The sequence below is a fragment of the Archocentrus centrarchus genome, chromosome 1, assembly GCF_007364275.1.
Source record: "Archocentrus centrarchus isolate MPI-CPG fArcCen1 chromosome 1, fArcCen1, whole genome shotgun sequence".
Lineage (NCBI taxonomy): Eukaryota > Metazoa > Chordata > Actinopteri > Cichliformes > Cichlidae > Archocentrus > Archocentrus centrarchus.
The window spans coordinates 18729893-18746579 of NC_044346.1; the positions used below are offsets into that span (position 1 = coordinate 18729893).

General features: G+C 39.6%; 1 protein-coding gene across 1 annotated transcript in view; it reads right to left on the reverse strand.

Moving 5' to 3' along the window:
• Positions 1–1175: 1175 nt before the first annotated feature.
• The window catches only part of ctnna2 (catenin (cadherin-associated protein), alpha 2), a 379156-nt gene continuing 363644 nt past the window's right edge, over positions 1176–16687 (reverse strand). The window contains exons 15-18 of the mRNA XM_030740562.1: positions 15000–15181; positions 13924–14029; positions 4832–4966; positions 1176–2382 (exon numbers count right to left, since the gene is read on the reverse strand). Of these exons, the coding sequence (XP_030596422.1) occupies positions 2095–2382; positions 4832–4966; positions 13924–14029; positions 15000–15181 (711 nt within the window). The 3' untranslated portion in view covers positions 1176–2094. The remainder of the gene's footprint in view (positions 2383–4831; positions 4967–13923; positions 14030–14999; positions 15182–16687) is intronic.

Genomic DNA, 16687 nt, shown 5'->3' on the forward strand with positions numbered 1-16687 from the left:
CCCAGAACAAAACAGGAGGTTGTCGTCAGGTCTTGTTGCTATCTAAAAAAACAGAGAAGCTGTATAAACTTGAATTTGATAGAATCCACACCAATCTGTCTTTGCCTTAAGAGAGCTCGACCTCTCTATTCGGTGCCCAGAGAATTGAGTTGTTTTGTTTTTTTTTGTCTCACCTTCCCAACAGCTGTTCATCTTTCACACATGACTCTTTCCTTCTGTTCAACACCTCAGCAAATTTAAGAACGAATGATAAGGACTTCAATAATCAATACTGATTTATATACCTGACATGGAATCAGCAGTTTACTTTGAGACAATGAGGAACTGATACAGCTTTGGCTGCACATCAAACCCATCACATGGATGTCAATTTACTAACAAGCAGGCAAAGTGTATTTTAAGAACATTACAATACGATGAAGCCTTGAGTGAACTGTGATTATCGCGTGCTTACATGGTAATGGTGAGTTGGTATAATGGTTAACAAGTTTGCTATCACCATGAGTGAGGACTGAACACAAAGAACATCTGTGTTCATTAGCTTTGCCAGTGTTTGTTCATTTATTTAAGTGATCATTTTTGGGTCGATAATGGTGCTTCAGGAAATGCTTAGGAACCATCAAAGTGACATCAGTTCACCCTGGAGGAGGACATGGATATTGGTGCTGAATTCAATATCAATCCATACAGTAGTGATCAAGACATTTCAGTTAAATATCAGTCTCGTGGAGGTATTAGAGGAAACAAATATATATAAAAAACTTTGTAGCAGATGCTGAGCTATTACAAAGGATGCATGAAACCTGAAATTGATGGACAACATGAACATCAGTAAAAAACCATAAGGATCCATTTAAAATCTGCTGAGATTTTCAAGGCTACATATACATGTTTGTGTGGAGAACTTGTGGAAATATCACAAAGACAGCATTAACAATGCTGAGCCAAGACCAATTATCTCAAGTCGCAGTGCAGAGTTGACCTATGACCCTGAATCAATACACCTATTCTTGTAAGCTTGCGGCACTAATGGACATTTTCTCCTCTTGAATCTTTTCATCTCGCATGTGAATCTTTAATGGTTGTCAGATCCTTCTGACTAATGACAGGCTGTAATACTCTGATTGATATTGCAGCATATATGAAAGTAATAAAGACACAGGAAACTTGCAGTGTCAAGTTGAGGGATTTATTAGAGAAGGGTGGATATAAAGGTATTGTATGCAGGGAGTTCTATTCTCTGAGCAAACCACAACTAGTCAAACCTCTCTGTCTATATTATAAGCTACACGACTTCCAAACAAGGTCATTATAGTTAGTGACGTAACCATTCAAGAAAAGGGATTTAAAAAGGCAATACAATAGACCATAAGTGTGCTTTGGTAAAAAAACAAAAACAAAAACAAAAAACCAAACAAACAAAAAAAAAAAAAACCCAAACAAAAAAACACTGTATGGATTATTATTATTATCATAATCATCAGGAATGAGGGAACTACGCAGATGCTGACACTTCCAGGTATTTTAAACATAAGTTATTCCTAGCACTACAGGTTAACATTCAAATTGAGAAAAAGTCATCAAGGATCGTACCACCATTAATATCCTCCCTTTAGAGTAACTCCTTTACTGAACCAAGTAGGGTTTCCATTCAGACTGTTTAAGTGTGTATACAAGCAGCCAGTCAGTAGCACGTTAATGATACAGCTAGAATATCAACCGCCACAATTTTTTTTTTTTTAATGCCTCACTTCCTCGTCTGATATGTTTCTTTTTTCTCTCTTTTTTTTTTTATTTCCATATTTTCAAAAGTTGTTGTGTCTGTGTCACATTTTGGCTCTCACATATTAAGCTACAATAAGATTGATATATACTGTTGGGTGCGTGTTGGCTGTCTGTGAGCCATGAGGACCACAGTGTTAACAGGAGCCACAGTGTGGCAGTTTAATATATACTGTAGTCCTCTCGAGGTGTCACCAAGCACACACAGGGCAAACAGAGCTGGGCTAACACAATGTAAAAAGGGAACTTTTTCATCAACTTCTCACTGTCATGTTGTGTTGTTTTTCTTAAGTATGACTTTATATTTTTTTCTTAGAAGGAGTCCATGGCCTTGAATTCACTGAGGGCCTGGACAGGGGAGATGTGTTTCTTCTGGGAGCCTCGTCGTACACGCGTCTGGCATTCCTCAGGCTTCTCCCTTTTTACCAGAGGCTTCTTCTCTGGGGCCTTCATGCGCCAAGACACAACGGGTGAGTTAACAGCCGCTGTTCCATACACCTTCTGGTACTTGGTGGAAGCTACATAAGATGCCTTTACAGTCAGCACCACTGCATTCATTAGGTTCTTGGCTGCTTGGATCAGGGAGGTGGCACTATCCAGCTAAAGAGGGCAAGATAAGTTGGAGGAGAAAGAAAAAAAACATTAGGTCACATCAGAAGTCAGCTTGTCTATGAAAAGGAAAAGTACAATCTTTTTTTATGCTCAACATAAAAAATATCAGCTACAGTACTGTGCAAAAGTCTCGACGCACTCTTTATATATTATCTTTATATGTTGTTAGAAAAATGTGAAATAGGTGCAGCAATTTGTTGAAACACCTGCAAATATACATGGAAATACAATAAATAGAGATAAAAGAGTTAAAACCATGTGCAATTCTAACAAGCTTGAAAGTCAATATTTCGTACGACCTCCTTTGTTCTTCAGCACAGCCTGAACCCTCTTATGCAGCTTTCTTGTGATTTCTTTCAGCAGTCTTCAGGAATAGTTCTCCAGGCTTCTTGAAGGACATTCAAAGCTCTTCTTTAGATGTTGGTCGCCTTTGTTCTGTTCTCTGTCAAGAGGATCCCACACTGGGCTCTGGGGAAGCCAATCAATGACTGATAGTACTCTATTGTTTGTTTTTCTACCCAGGTACGCTTTTGTGTATATATGTATGTATGTATGTATGTTTGGGATCATTGTAATGCTGAAAAATAAAGCTGCTGCTTTTCAGATAACATTGCATGGTGGAACAAAATCTGATGGTACTTTTTCTGTGTTCATAATTCCATCAATTTTGACCCCACTGGCTGAAATGCAGCCCCAAACCATGACAGAGACTCCACTGTGTTTTACAGATGGCTGTAGACACTCACTGTTGTACCTCTCTCCTGACCTCCTCCGTACATACTGATGAGGATTGGTACCAAACATTTCAAATTTGCACCTTGAGGCAACTGTTTGCTGTGATTTAAAGTTATATAAAATTGAATTGAAATCTTCTTTTGTCCTCCACTCATCCAGTTTCCTAATTTTTTAAGGACACACTGCACACCAGGCAGAGACATGCCAGGTTTTTGGCCAGTACCTCTTTGGGAATCACTTTGTTGGTGCAAAAATACTATTTGATGCCTGTCAAACTGTTATCTTTGGCAATTTTCATAGATTCAACTAAAGAAATGGGAACAAATTATATGTTTTTACAACAGGTTGCTAGTGACAAAGTGCCTAAAGATACAATTTAAAATTGATTATTTTCTAAGTTGCCTGTTATATGTAAATACAACACTGACTCATCCCTTGAATTAGGTGCCTTTTTTATGCTTGAATGATTCATAGCTTAGTGTTAAGTGGTTCAAAGAAGAATTGTCCCCTGAAAATGATCAGGTACAAGAACTGGACTAAAGGTTAGCGAACAAGTAAAAAGGAAAAGTCCAAAGAAAAGACCTTCAGAAAGCCTGGAGAACCACTTTTAAAAATCACAAGCAAAATCTCCTTGAAAGCAAAATATGAAGAATTGAAGAGTGACTCAAGACTTTTGCACAGCTCAGTGCGTACAGAACCTCGGAGGTCTGTGCCACAACCGGCAATTAGACAGGATAAAAACATGGCTCTCACTATATGACATCTTATTTTAGCAGTTCTTAATTAGCAGAGGCAGGGGTCAGGTGCACCTCTGTCTCCGTCTGTTTTGTTTGGCTGACATTTAAGGGTCGTGGCCAGTGGGCCTCCTCCTACATCACACTGAGACGAGTCAACAGTTTAGATTTAATGAGTGTGGACTCCAGCTGGCCACCATGAAAAGGTTAAAATCTCAGCAGGGCTTGCATAGCTCATGTGAGACAAACATTAGAGTCCTAAGAAATGAAGAAGTGTATCAACCCAGGATGCAGGGAAACCCAAAGCAAAGATTAAAGTCAGGTTTGTTTGTTCAGATCTCTCTTTTTTTTCCTTCCTGATAAAATCAAAATTCACAAAAGTAGTCAGTGAAGAAAACTGCAGGGCTTTACCTTGATAGCTTAAAACATGTTTAAAGCACAGGATGTTACAGTGGATCGCCACACTTCACCACATTAGCATTACTAATGAAACCTAATCAAATAGTGGAATCAATAGAAAACTTTAAAAATATGCAACCAATTTGTTTTATTCCATCTTTGACTTTTAAGAAATAAAAGTGAAATTATCAGCAAGTCTGAAAAATATGGCTGTTATATTGCTACACATCTAATAAAATGACTGATGAAAAGTTTAAATGTTAAATGCAAGCAAGATGGGATAATTGTCTGATTTTGGTTGGGAGGAGTTCATGAGGCATGAAAAATACAACTGGAAAAAAGCCTGTGGTGCATATTTCAGGTATTATTAGATGGTAATCGGTTTGAAATAATTGCATCAGCCATAATCTGCATGACCCTTTATCTCATCTTCCGAGCTTCATTATGACCTTGAACTAAAAGGTTTGCCCGCCCGCAGCACAGAGCATAAAAATGGTCTTAAATGGATCAAGTCTGGTGAATCTATGCTTAAAGCCTATGTAGAACATCAGTGATAGTGAAGCACTTACCCCAGACACGATGAGCTCTCCACCCAGATTCTGGACCTCAGCTTTCACCTTGCTGCAGATGTTGAGCTGATGACAGTACAGGGCAATTCTCTGAAGGTAAGCCAGCAGATCCTGCTTGCACGCTGAATCGGGGCACTGAATGGAAAAGAGGTACAAAGACACATACAGTAAATGTATGCTAATATAATTTACTGGAAGTGGCCGGTGGCTTTAAATTAACAGCAAAGTGGCCTGACAGTTTCTAAGACCTTGGGTTAAACTGTTTATCTTTAGTCTCTTCATACTCCTCACAGTGCATTATAATATTGAAGTTCTGCAATACAGAATTTTAAAAAACAACTGTCCAAAATAAACACTGTTTTGACAGTTTCCTATGCAACAGATATTAGAACATTCACAAAGAGAACTGTAACAAAACTCCTGAGTCTTCCTGCATCACCACAATGAGGTGTAGTGTCATGCAGATGTGATTAATGCATCAGGGAAGTGCAATTTGTATACATTACATAGACATGGTAGGAAATATCTTTAGATTTTAATGCAATCAAAGGTGCTCAAATGGCATGGAGAAAAGGTCTCGGGCCTCATTTCAGACATTATTGCCAAAATCTGAGTCTATGCCTATCACAGAACTACCATCTGGTTTTAAAGGTGGTATTTTTTTTCCCCGAAAAATAATTATGATTCAAGTTCTCCACCAAATTGGATTTGGTGTCTGAAGTTGAGACTGTTTTAAAAAATAACACCAAGAAAAACAAACAGTGGGGTTCCGGCGTTTTGGGTCTCTAATTACACATCTTTGCACAGAGCATGGAGGCTGTTGCTCAACTTTTTTTTTTCCTTCATTGTTGGTTATTGCAGGCATGAGTTTCAAAGGCAAGTTGAGTTGCACTGCGGGGTGTCAAACACATTCATTTCACATGAAACAAGTTTGTCACAGCATGCTGCACAAGAAGAAAGCAGATCAATCAACAATGAGCGGACACAATATTTCAAAACCCAGAAAAGACTTGCTTCTGCAGCCGCCTCTTTCTTTCTGGCCCTCTTTTTGTTTTCTTTTTTTTTAAATCTGAAGTTCTGACCTGGTCCTGTTGGCTTTTGTGCTACTTCAACAGGAGAAAGACCAATCATACAGAGCAGCAAATGGACCAACAGGGAATAAGAGGACAGCCTCCTCACGTATCCTACTATCACACAGTTTGCCCCTATTATTCCATCTGGAAGCCTTCCAGGAGTCAGCTATGGCCCACTAAGCTCCCAGTGGGTTAAGAACACTGCATCAGCTGCTTAAACACTGTGAGCATCATTTTGTAGCAGCACCTTTCTTCTAGCCATTAATATTAAACGGTCCTAACTAGGACATTCAGCACCACTGTGTGGGGAAATGCACAGCTCATTTCCTTGTCTTCTGGGCTCGGGTATATGGGGATGGCAAGTTAAACATCGAGCTGTGACATGAATATAACCCTCCAGGACTTACATCTTTCCTGGCTTCCTGTATCCTCTCCTTCTACGTGAGACAAGGCCTCCCGTGCCAAGGAAAAATTGTATTGACTGGCCCAAAGTGCCCTTCACTGATGGTCACAAATGGATAGTAAGAGTCTGCCTTTTGTCTTTGGTGAAATGTTTGTTTCTTCAACTTACAAATATAATTGCAAAGAGGAATTCAAGGCACCATTGCGGCCAGAGCAGGACTTTCAGCAGAACAATAAAGCACCACCTTTCTCTCACTGAGTGAAGACTGAGGGGGAGCTGCTAGCTCATAAAGCAGCCAGCGAGGGTGAAGCGTCTCTTTGGGCATTATCACTGCACCGCCAGTCCTGGCTAGAACAACTGCTAACTGCACTTCACACTGCTGGCACTTCACACTACTGCCCGAGGCAAGTTTGATGCAGACATGACACAATTGTTCCCTATTGTACTGTTGACTAATAGCCCAGTTCTTCCACAGATTCCCTGTTGATGTAAATAAATTGTATGGCCCATTACTTTGCCTGGCTCATTGAGGCCCTCTCTTTATAGCGAAACAGGATTCATTACTGTCTAGTCAGGAAACAATGTGCAGTGACAAGTGGACTTTTTAGGTCTTCGCAAAACTCCCTCTGACCTTCTCTCTTCTTTCACTATTATATGAACATTTTTTGTTAGTGTCCAGAAGAATAGGCAAGAGAGCTCTTCTTTATTTTTGTTTTTTGCATAATTTTGTCCAAAATGAATAAAACATGCTCTAAATGGATAATTCAGCAAGATGATGTGAACTCTCTTGCTAAGATGAGGGCAACACCATCAGAGTGTGGCAGTCTGTCAAAACACAAGTCACACCTCATGCTGATGCTGCATTTATAAGCAGGCTTAGAGTTTTTCTCCTAAATGATTCACTTTGTAAGCTGTAGTAATTAGTAAATGAAAACTGTTTCTTTCTCAGCCTGAGCTCTGTTGCTGTTGTAGCTTCTTCTTCTTTTTATTTTTTTTTTCGTTTTTGCATTAAATGGATAACAGCAGACAAAGACAAGGATGAAATTTGAGTGAGAAAAGGCTGACATGAAGATGGTATGATGGCAGATTCAAATGGAGCATGTTACACTCAGTTACACAATATGTCTTCTAGCTGACTGGACAGCTACAGTCCCTCTGATGGCGAGCTGTCACTTGTCAGTTACATCAAGATAGCTGGTAATCTTTCTATTTGTTCATTCAGTCCTTGCATCATACACCAAAGACTGAGCACTGCTGTGCTCTCATACATACTAAAATCACTTATTATATTTTAGTACATTCCTAATGCGCCACATTTTCTTCTTTTGATATATTCCATTATCTGGCATGTTGCACACGAAAATTCTGATAAGAAAAATTACAAGTTCCCACCATTAACAAAATGAACAACTCAAATGACCTTGAGTACGAGTCATTCTTTTAAAAAAAAAAAAAAAAAAAAAACCTCTTCATTTACATCTAAAATGTGCCATTTCTGCCTTGAAATAAAATTTATTAAATTGTCTGCCCACGATCTACACTATATTGCCAAAAGTATTCACTCACTCATCCAAATCATTGAATTCAGATGTTCCAATCACTTCCATGGCCAGAGGTGTATAAAATCAAGCACCTATGCATGTAGACCGCTTCTACAAACATTGTGCAACAAGTCTAGTCGTGTAATTTCCTCGCTGTTACTCAAATTCATATGCATGTGAAGACAGATGAGCAAATACTATTGGCAATATAGTGGGTTAAGAACCACTGACCACCAAAATACTAATAATACCATCCTCTTCCCTTTGCAAGTTGATTATCTGTTTTATAAAATCAAAGCCTACAGGTAAGCATATAAAAAATGAGCTTAAAGTAAGTGGATGGATGGATGGATGGATGGAGCTTAAACTAAGTATGTAATACTAATTAGCACCATAGGATTGCTTGCCAATTCTGCAATACTAAATTTTTTACTCAGCAACAGAGATTATTGTTCTGACTCCACTCCAACCAGCACCTATTAAACTGTAGGGTTTTTTTTTTTAAATTTTATTCTAAGATCTTTTAATTAGACATCAGCCTTGGTTTTGCTGCCGTCTGTTGAAGTGACAGGAGCCTTGCTGGTGTTGCCTTGCACTCACTGTGACAGCTAAAATCTGGAATCTGAGGATGTAGCTTTAAAACGGAGTGCACTTTGTAGCAATTGTAAAGAACTTTAATAAGTTATTGGTTAACACAACTCAGTGCTCAAACTGCATATTTGCAAAAGTTAAATGCAACTGAAAAATACTTTAGCTTTTGTGAGGCCATACCTATTCTATCAAAGACATCATTGCCCAAAACATTGCCCAAACTGCCTCTGCCAGCTTGCACATGCAATGACCCATCCACATGATCAACAGGGTCAACAGGGGCACCCTGACTGGTCTGTGGCTACAGTATGCGGCCCCATGCACAACAAACTGCAATGCACTGTGTATTCTGACACCTTTCTATCAGAACCAGGTTTAACTTTTTTTGGCAATTTTAGCTACAGTAGCGCATCTGTTGGATTAAACCATGCCAGTCTTTGCTTAGATGTCTGCGTAGCAATCACAATTTGGCCCTTGTCAAACCCACTCAAATCTTTACACTTGCCCATTTTTCCTGCTTCTAACACATTGAATTTGAGGACAAAATGTTCACTTGAAGAGATAATCAGTGTTATCCACTTCACCAGTCAGTGGTCATAATGTTATGCTTGATTGGTGTAGAATACTCTTCTAAGAACAGCAGCCTCAATCTTATGTTACCATCTTACCATCTTATGTGTAGTCATATTTTATGTATGTCTGTATAGATTCTCAGTCATCCAGGTCATAGTAGTCTCTGGAGCTTGAAAAGAAAAAAAAAAAGCTCCAGAGACCATATTTTATGTAACTATACTCAGCTTGACATACTACACAGAAATGTAAAGACACCTACGACAACTGTCAACATAGATATCAACTACCTGTGTTGACAGAATGACTCAGCAATCAAAGTCTGCCTGCCTCAAGCAGAGTTATACATACTGCTAAATGCCACTGTTTTTCACAACACCCTGCCTTATGCTATACAACTGACTCTTAAAGATAAACTCCGGTGTCATAAGAATCCCAGTGACACTTAAGAGTCCAAAAATGTGCTCACTGAGATCTTTAAACCACAGCTTAACTTCTTCTACAGTTGCATTAGAAGTCACCTCAAAAGCCTCAATGCTGTGAAAAGCCTCTGACCCATTTATGTCAACACATTTGGGATCGGTCAGATGCACCTTTGAATATACCCCCAAAACTGTAGATATAAAACACCACCATTATCTTTTTAAGTTTGACCTTCTAGCTGTGTGCAACAACAACCATCCACGCTGTCCTCAATCTCCATCAAGATGATGACACACCCATGGTTCTCTCTCGACACAGCTCAGACACACACACAAGGAGCGACCAGCCGCCTTCTGTGTTAACTCGGTGTTCAGAGCCTTAATGCAATTCCACACTGCGACAGCCGCTGCTTATTCATATTTATTCATATGCTGCACATTCTTTCTTCAGGTTCTAGCTTCACAGTCATTCATTCATCAATTGTATGTATTAATCATCCATAATCAGTGTCTTTGTGGTGTTATTATGTCTTTGTTTGTTATAGTATTAGAAACAAATGTTTCATATTTTTAAAGACATTGTCGTTGGTTTTCTATTGTTTACAACTCAGTCCCATCAGGTGCCAAATTATCTGTTATCTATTTTAATTTGATGATGTCTTTAGTTTTTTCAGTTCCTTTACATTACTTATTATGTATATAATTTTCTTAGACTATGCCTGGGTACTGCGGTTTAGTTTGGCATGTTTAATAAATCTAATCAATCAATCATCCCATAATCAAGCCAATTTCTCCGTGTGTTCATATAAACTTCATTGTTGTGCTTGTGTTTATTTTAAGCAGCAGTGAGACAACAATACCATCGTCCTAAATCAGAAAACACAACGTTTTTTGCCAACATTTGCATCCAGAATACTGTTAAAACACAAAAATCAAAAATCAAAATACACCCTTCAGGGGGGAAAAAAACTCATCTGGATTAGAATGAGATACTTGGTATGCATGTAAGGATTAACAAATCAAGAAACACAAGGAAATGAAGTGGGAGAAAGAGAGTCAAAAAAGGCATTGCTTGAGTGAAACGGGATGATGGTGCCTCAAGGGGTTTTTCTATGCCATGTGCTGTGCTTAAACGACTATGAAAGGGCTCTTCCCCTCCACCCTCCCCTTTCCATACTGAATTGCCTTCTGTCTCACATGTGTTCATCAATGGAGCTGATGTGGAGTCATGGTGACAAGGTTTGCTACTTCAGGGACCTGTCTGAATGCAGTGAAGTCTTTACTTTTACTGTCAAGCCACAGCACTCTTGACAAGCACAAGTTACTAACTACAGTGTGTGAATGTAAAATACTTGTCTTCTTTAGCCGCAATAATAAAGGTAATTTTATTTGTTGTGTAATTCCATTAGCATGCTTGATAAAAGCAAAGGTTTTCGGTTTTAACTTTTATTAATTCAGTCTGTTTACTGAATGGCATGGCAGCAGTGCCCAAACATGAGCACTTTTAGAATAAATACATGCTGGAAATGAAAAGGTCCTCAAGTCCCACTTTATTTTCTGTACACAGTGCTGATGTCCCTGGAAGTGTAGCAGAAGGCTCTGAATATTCAGTAAACACTGGTCTAGGAAACATTTAAGTGAGAATTAAAAATGGCAAGCCACCTGCTCTTTTCATTACGGCAACTGTTGATTCAGACACAGGTTCTGGAAGTGATTTGCCATGTGACAGATTCACTCCTACCTAAACCCTGTTAAACACTGATCATCACTTGGCAGTCTACAAGCCAAGAAGTGAATACAAAGGCACACAAATACAAATCCATGCTTCTTTTGTCCTCTCCGCCCCAGATATTTCTCTAACCAACATACGCAAACAGAGGCAAATTTTTTTCACACATGGAAACATGCAAAAGAGCCTGAAACTTATTTCTGTAGTGCAATATGCTCTGGAGAGCAGGAGAGTGTGACACGAGCAGAAAAGTGCCAGCTTTGACTAAAGATGCCTTCTGGACCGCTGAAAGCTTAACATACTCTACAGCCTTAAAAACTAACGGGCATTCTGTGCTGTGGTGAGAGCAGAAGGCTTGTTGATGTATTGTTGTGAAGTTGCATATTGTCACAAGAAGGCACAAGATAAAGAAAATTTAAAGCAGTCAGTGAAAATCCTCTCTTGTTGATACTCAAGGTAAAATGTTACAAAGGTTATTTGTTTTCTCTTTTGTTTCTTTCTTCTTTTTTTTTTTAATTAGCGGGACATCCAAAAAGCTTTTCAGCAAATTTTAATACTGCAGAAGGTTAGGTCATGGGCCAAGAAATAAATGTTTTCTCATTTAAATCCTGTTTTGGTTCTGTTTTACTGCTCTTCTTTCAACACTGTTACAACACACAGCAAGGGCATTTTTTAAAATTTATTTATTTTTTAACAAGATAGCTACAGTAAAAGCTACATGCTCATAACAGACATTCCTGTAGCTACAATTTAACTGTTAAACAGTCTGTTAATTGTACAAAAACTTACTAAGTCTATCTAGGACTGAATATTACATTTATAATGCCCTGTGTTGACTGAATGTGTAAATACGAGACTGATAGCTAAGACTGTTACTGTCATAGGATAACATAGACTCACTGGCCACTTTATTAGCTATACCTGATTGGTCCCCATTTTGCCTTCAGAGCTGCTTTAACTCTTTGTGGCACAGATTCAACAAGGTGCTGGAAAGACTCCTCAGAGATTTTGGTCCATATCAACATGACAGCATCACACAGTTGCTGCAGATTTCCCAGCTGCGCATCCGTGTCCTGTTCCACCACATCCTAAAGGTGCTCTGTTGGATTGAGATCTGGTGACTGTGGAGGTTATTTGAGTACAGTGAACTCACTGCCATGTTCAAGAAACCAGTTTGAGATGATCTGAGCTTTGTGACACAGCGTGTTATCCTGCTGGAAGTAGCCATAAGAAGATGTGTACTGTCAGATCACATTAGAAATTAACAGAAACTATCTAAGCTGATGGTGAGGAGGCTAGCCTAGCTCTAACTGCCTTCTGTCCAAATGGCTACCCAGTTTTCCTCTGCTGATCCAACCAACTAGCAACCCCAATAGTTAAGTGCAATCACTGATCTGCAAGCGTTAAAAAGTGAATATTCACAATTTAAACTTCAAATGCAGAGCTCAATTAATTGAAATTGATCTAAACTAGGGGTGGGACTTTAACACGTTAATTTCGATTAATTAATTACGGGGAAAATAACGAATTAAAAATTTTAACGCATTTTAATCGCACTTTGCACCGTGGAACGTTTCTCAGTGTACGAGTTCCAGGCATACAGATTATATCGAAACACGATGTCCAAATTCAGGGGCCGCATCGTTCGAAGGACCCAGCCCACGTCCTTCGCAGCCCACAAAGACCTTGAAGGCCGGAAGTGAGCGGCTAGCCTTCATATCAGCGTCGCCTGCCCTCACCTCTGCGTAGCACATGTCGCCTTGCAACGTGAGTGCGAAGCACATCTGTGTAAAAGCAGCTGGTTAATTTTAAGTCTTTAATTCAAAATAAGCTGTTAAAACAAGCATAACACATTCAACATCAAGGAATACAGCTGAGTGAATGATTAATTTCCAACTATATTAAGTGAGACATTAATGTTGAATAAAACTATCCAGTTTTGATGCTTAACTTTAATTTCAGGAGTTTGCTTATCACAGGAGCACTTCCACCCTTCGTTGGTCTGTGTAGCAGACTGGTGAGAGACTCAGAGAAAGATTTCATTGATATAATTCTAAATTTTTTTGGTGAACTGCATCATTTCATCATCTTAGCATTAATGGATGGAAGCCCAGCGTGTGATAGTGAAACCAACAATAATTATTCCAAAGGTTTGCTAGCTAACAGCAGTAGCAATTACAATGACAACAGGCTGCCTTAATGAATCAGTGAGTCTTGAGCCTAAGTTTATTCTCACTTCTTATTACAGACAGATGAAATGAAGAACATTATGCATTACCTGGAGTGCTGCTAGCATTTTGAAATACCTCCCACTTCATTTGCTATACACACACACACACACACACACACACACACACAACATACACACGTATCGCTTTTCACTTCCATCTTCCCCCGGCACAGCGCTGATTGATTAGATATTGAAAATGGTCTGTCAGCGTGTTTTAGAGAGGTACTCATCTGATAATGAATGCAACACCTCGGTTGGGAGCTAATTATATTAGAGACACAACTTGGTTCTGCTGTCTTGCTCTCTCAGTGTTGGTCCCTTTGGGAGACAAAGTCATGCAGAAACACACCCCACTGCTGCAGCAAGGCTCATCAATGCCCACGGTAAAGATTTCCATTGGCCATGCCGGCTTACTCAAAATTTGCTCCTCCGCCAGCAACCATGGCACAGTCAGAGACACATTTAAACTGATAGAAAGTACGTGTATAATGGCACAAATTAAATTGAGAGACACAAACTGAGTTGCAAATTACCTGATCTGCAACAGCACGGGCCAATTTGTCCATCCTGGAACCAGCCTCTGCAATTTTCTTAGCCGCGTTGATCACATCTGAGGAGTTCTTCAGGGGGCCTTTGCCTCTGGGAAAATTCAAGGAGAGAAGAAGGAAAACGGGATTGTGGGTGGAGTTGCAGAGGCAGGAGGCATGCAGAGCTTCCCTTTAAAGACTGAGCTCATCCCAGTGCTGCACAGGCATGTAGAGCAGCTAATTTGCTGTTTGTAGCATTAAAATTATGACATAATACAACCACAAACAATGCACAATTTCCTAGATAATGGATGAAACAAATACAGTCTGCCTTTGTCCCTAATGATACATCTTGGAGATGTGCTTTGAAGCACATGGAAACAAACAAAACAAAACATGAAAAATTTCAGAGTAGTTACAGTAAAAAGAAAAAAAAAACAGATGAGACCAGAGAGTCTATGATCTGAGCTCTTTTTTTCCTTCTTTGCAACCAAAGGGAGAGTTAATGTGGCTGAGAGAACTGCGCTCGCCTCTCCACGATGTCTCATTTTTAGTCACTGGAAGTTGAAACTTCCATTCAGTTTGTTCATGCCAATGTGAGTCAACGTGGTCACTGCCAAGTAATAATGGTGGAGTCACAGCACTGCAGTCACAAACACCCATGACTAATCATGGTGATTTTCACCAGATGTAATAGCATGAGCGGTATTGTTTTCACCTTGTCTGTGTGTGTCTGTGTGTCATCGTGGCAAAATGTAGTCCTGAGGACACCTACTGTAGAATGAACTTACAGGTGGCTTAAGTACTGTGGTAGGGGTTAATATATCTGTTTGTGAACATACATGTTAATATCACAGCCCAACTCTATATACGAGGCATTTATAGTTATATTAAGCTCAGATGGAGGAGACTGCTGGCTTTCATAAAACAGGACAAAAAATATATATATCTGACCGCTGATTACAACAAAGTGGTTTATTTGCCTTCAACAAAACAGAATGCAGCTTGGTTATTTTTTTCACAGTCTCACTTGCCCAATTTTCCCACTTAAAATAGAAATGTCCACTGTGTGTCACTCTTACCTGGTGAAATCTGTCATCTCCATCATGATCATACACATCTGCTTGGCTAGCACAATGATGTCATTGCCATTGTCATCCCACTTGGCAACTTCTGCATCTAACTTGCACTTTTCCTGTCTGAAGCTCTCCACCTGCTCAGCAATCTTTGCCTTCTCCTCTTGGGGAAGCTGTGCCATGATGGCCTGCAGGCAACACGGGAGTGTGAAGGAAACAAAAAGCATTAGAGGAGGAGGAAGATATTATGAAAGGGTACATTTGAGCTGAATAAATTGGGAAGATGGCTCATGAGGGAAAAAAACAGAGGAGAAAATAAAGTAAAGGAGATAGGGGAGGGTAGAATGAGAAGGGAATGAGAAAGAAAGAGGGATTATGCTAAGATAAACAGAATAAAGGACATTTATAAAAGTGAGCTGTTGCACCATTTGTTTTTTTCCCTGTCTGGTGTACTTTTTTTTTTTTAATTCACTCAACAAAACTCTGATAAAACTTAACCATTAAGTCTGGGGTCTGACTTCTTGCTCCTCTGAAACACTTCAAAATAAAGTTCTAAACTTTATATTTAATGACTGGAACTTTTCAAACCACTTGACATCTTATATCCATAAAAAGCAAATCCATTTTTTGCCTTCATTTTTTTCGCTTCCATGAGAATACATTTTCTCTCTCAGCGGCCTTTGGGGGCAGGTCCAAAATGGCATAAATCTTGTGGCAAGGTCACAGGAGCAGTAAGGACTCAGTATTATTTGGGAGATAAATGTATAATTACCTCGCTTCTTATACCAGAGAATGAATAATGCATTTGTTCAACATTATGTCAGGGAGGTGAGATGGAAGGAAGAGTAACCTGGTTTCCATTAGGTCGATTCTATTGACTTGAGAGGGTGAGAGAGAAAACGAGTACAGTGAAGAAAAAAAAAGTCACCGTTGTTTTTTAACCTCATCTATTATTGACTGCCCTCCAAGAATTGCTATTCTCTTAATGAAATAATCACCTTACTCCTCCCTTTCCCTCTTCCTTATTCCCTCTCTCACAGCAAAGCTGGTGTGTGGGGGTGCGGGGTGATCTTGATGAGAAAGCACGTCACTTTGCTCAGTGCCCCTGGTAGATGTGTTAGGAGGGAGGAAAAAAAAAACATAGATGACTCGTCTTCTTGAAATTCTTTGAAAGCGAATAAGCATAGGGGAGAGGGCCCACAATGAAAAAGAGAAAATTGAAATTACGGCCCGAAATAGAGAAGCATGGAGGCGCAATTTTCTCATCAGAGGCCAGCAGATGCGTCCATGAGCTTTGGCCTACTGATCACTTTGTGAGCGGAGTGCTGCAAAGCTTTGATGGCGGTTAACTTGAAAAAAAGAAAAAAAAAACCCAAACGGCATAAACAAACAAGCAAAATCAGCCCCCTCAAGCCCAGTGTAAATTTCCTCTGCTGCTGGTGCCAAGACACACAAACAACAGAGCTGAAGCAAATCCCATTTAACAGCATGTGGGGTGAAAGCACTGCTCATATTTAAAACAAATACCAAGTTACTATGTGTTCAGACTGCACAATGAGGAATAAACCATTTAAAATCACACAAGTGATTCCAGCAGGGGATACTTCTATTCACACTGCAGGTATGCCTACACGCGTTGCTGAGGGGCTCTGGGACCTCTGCACCACCGATGCTTGCCCATCTACACATCAAAA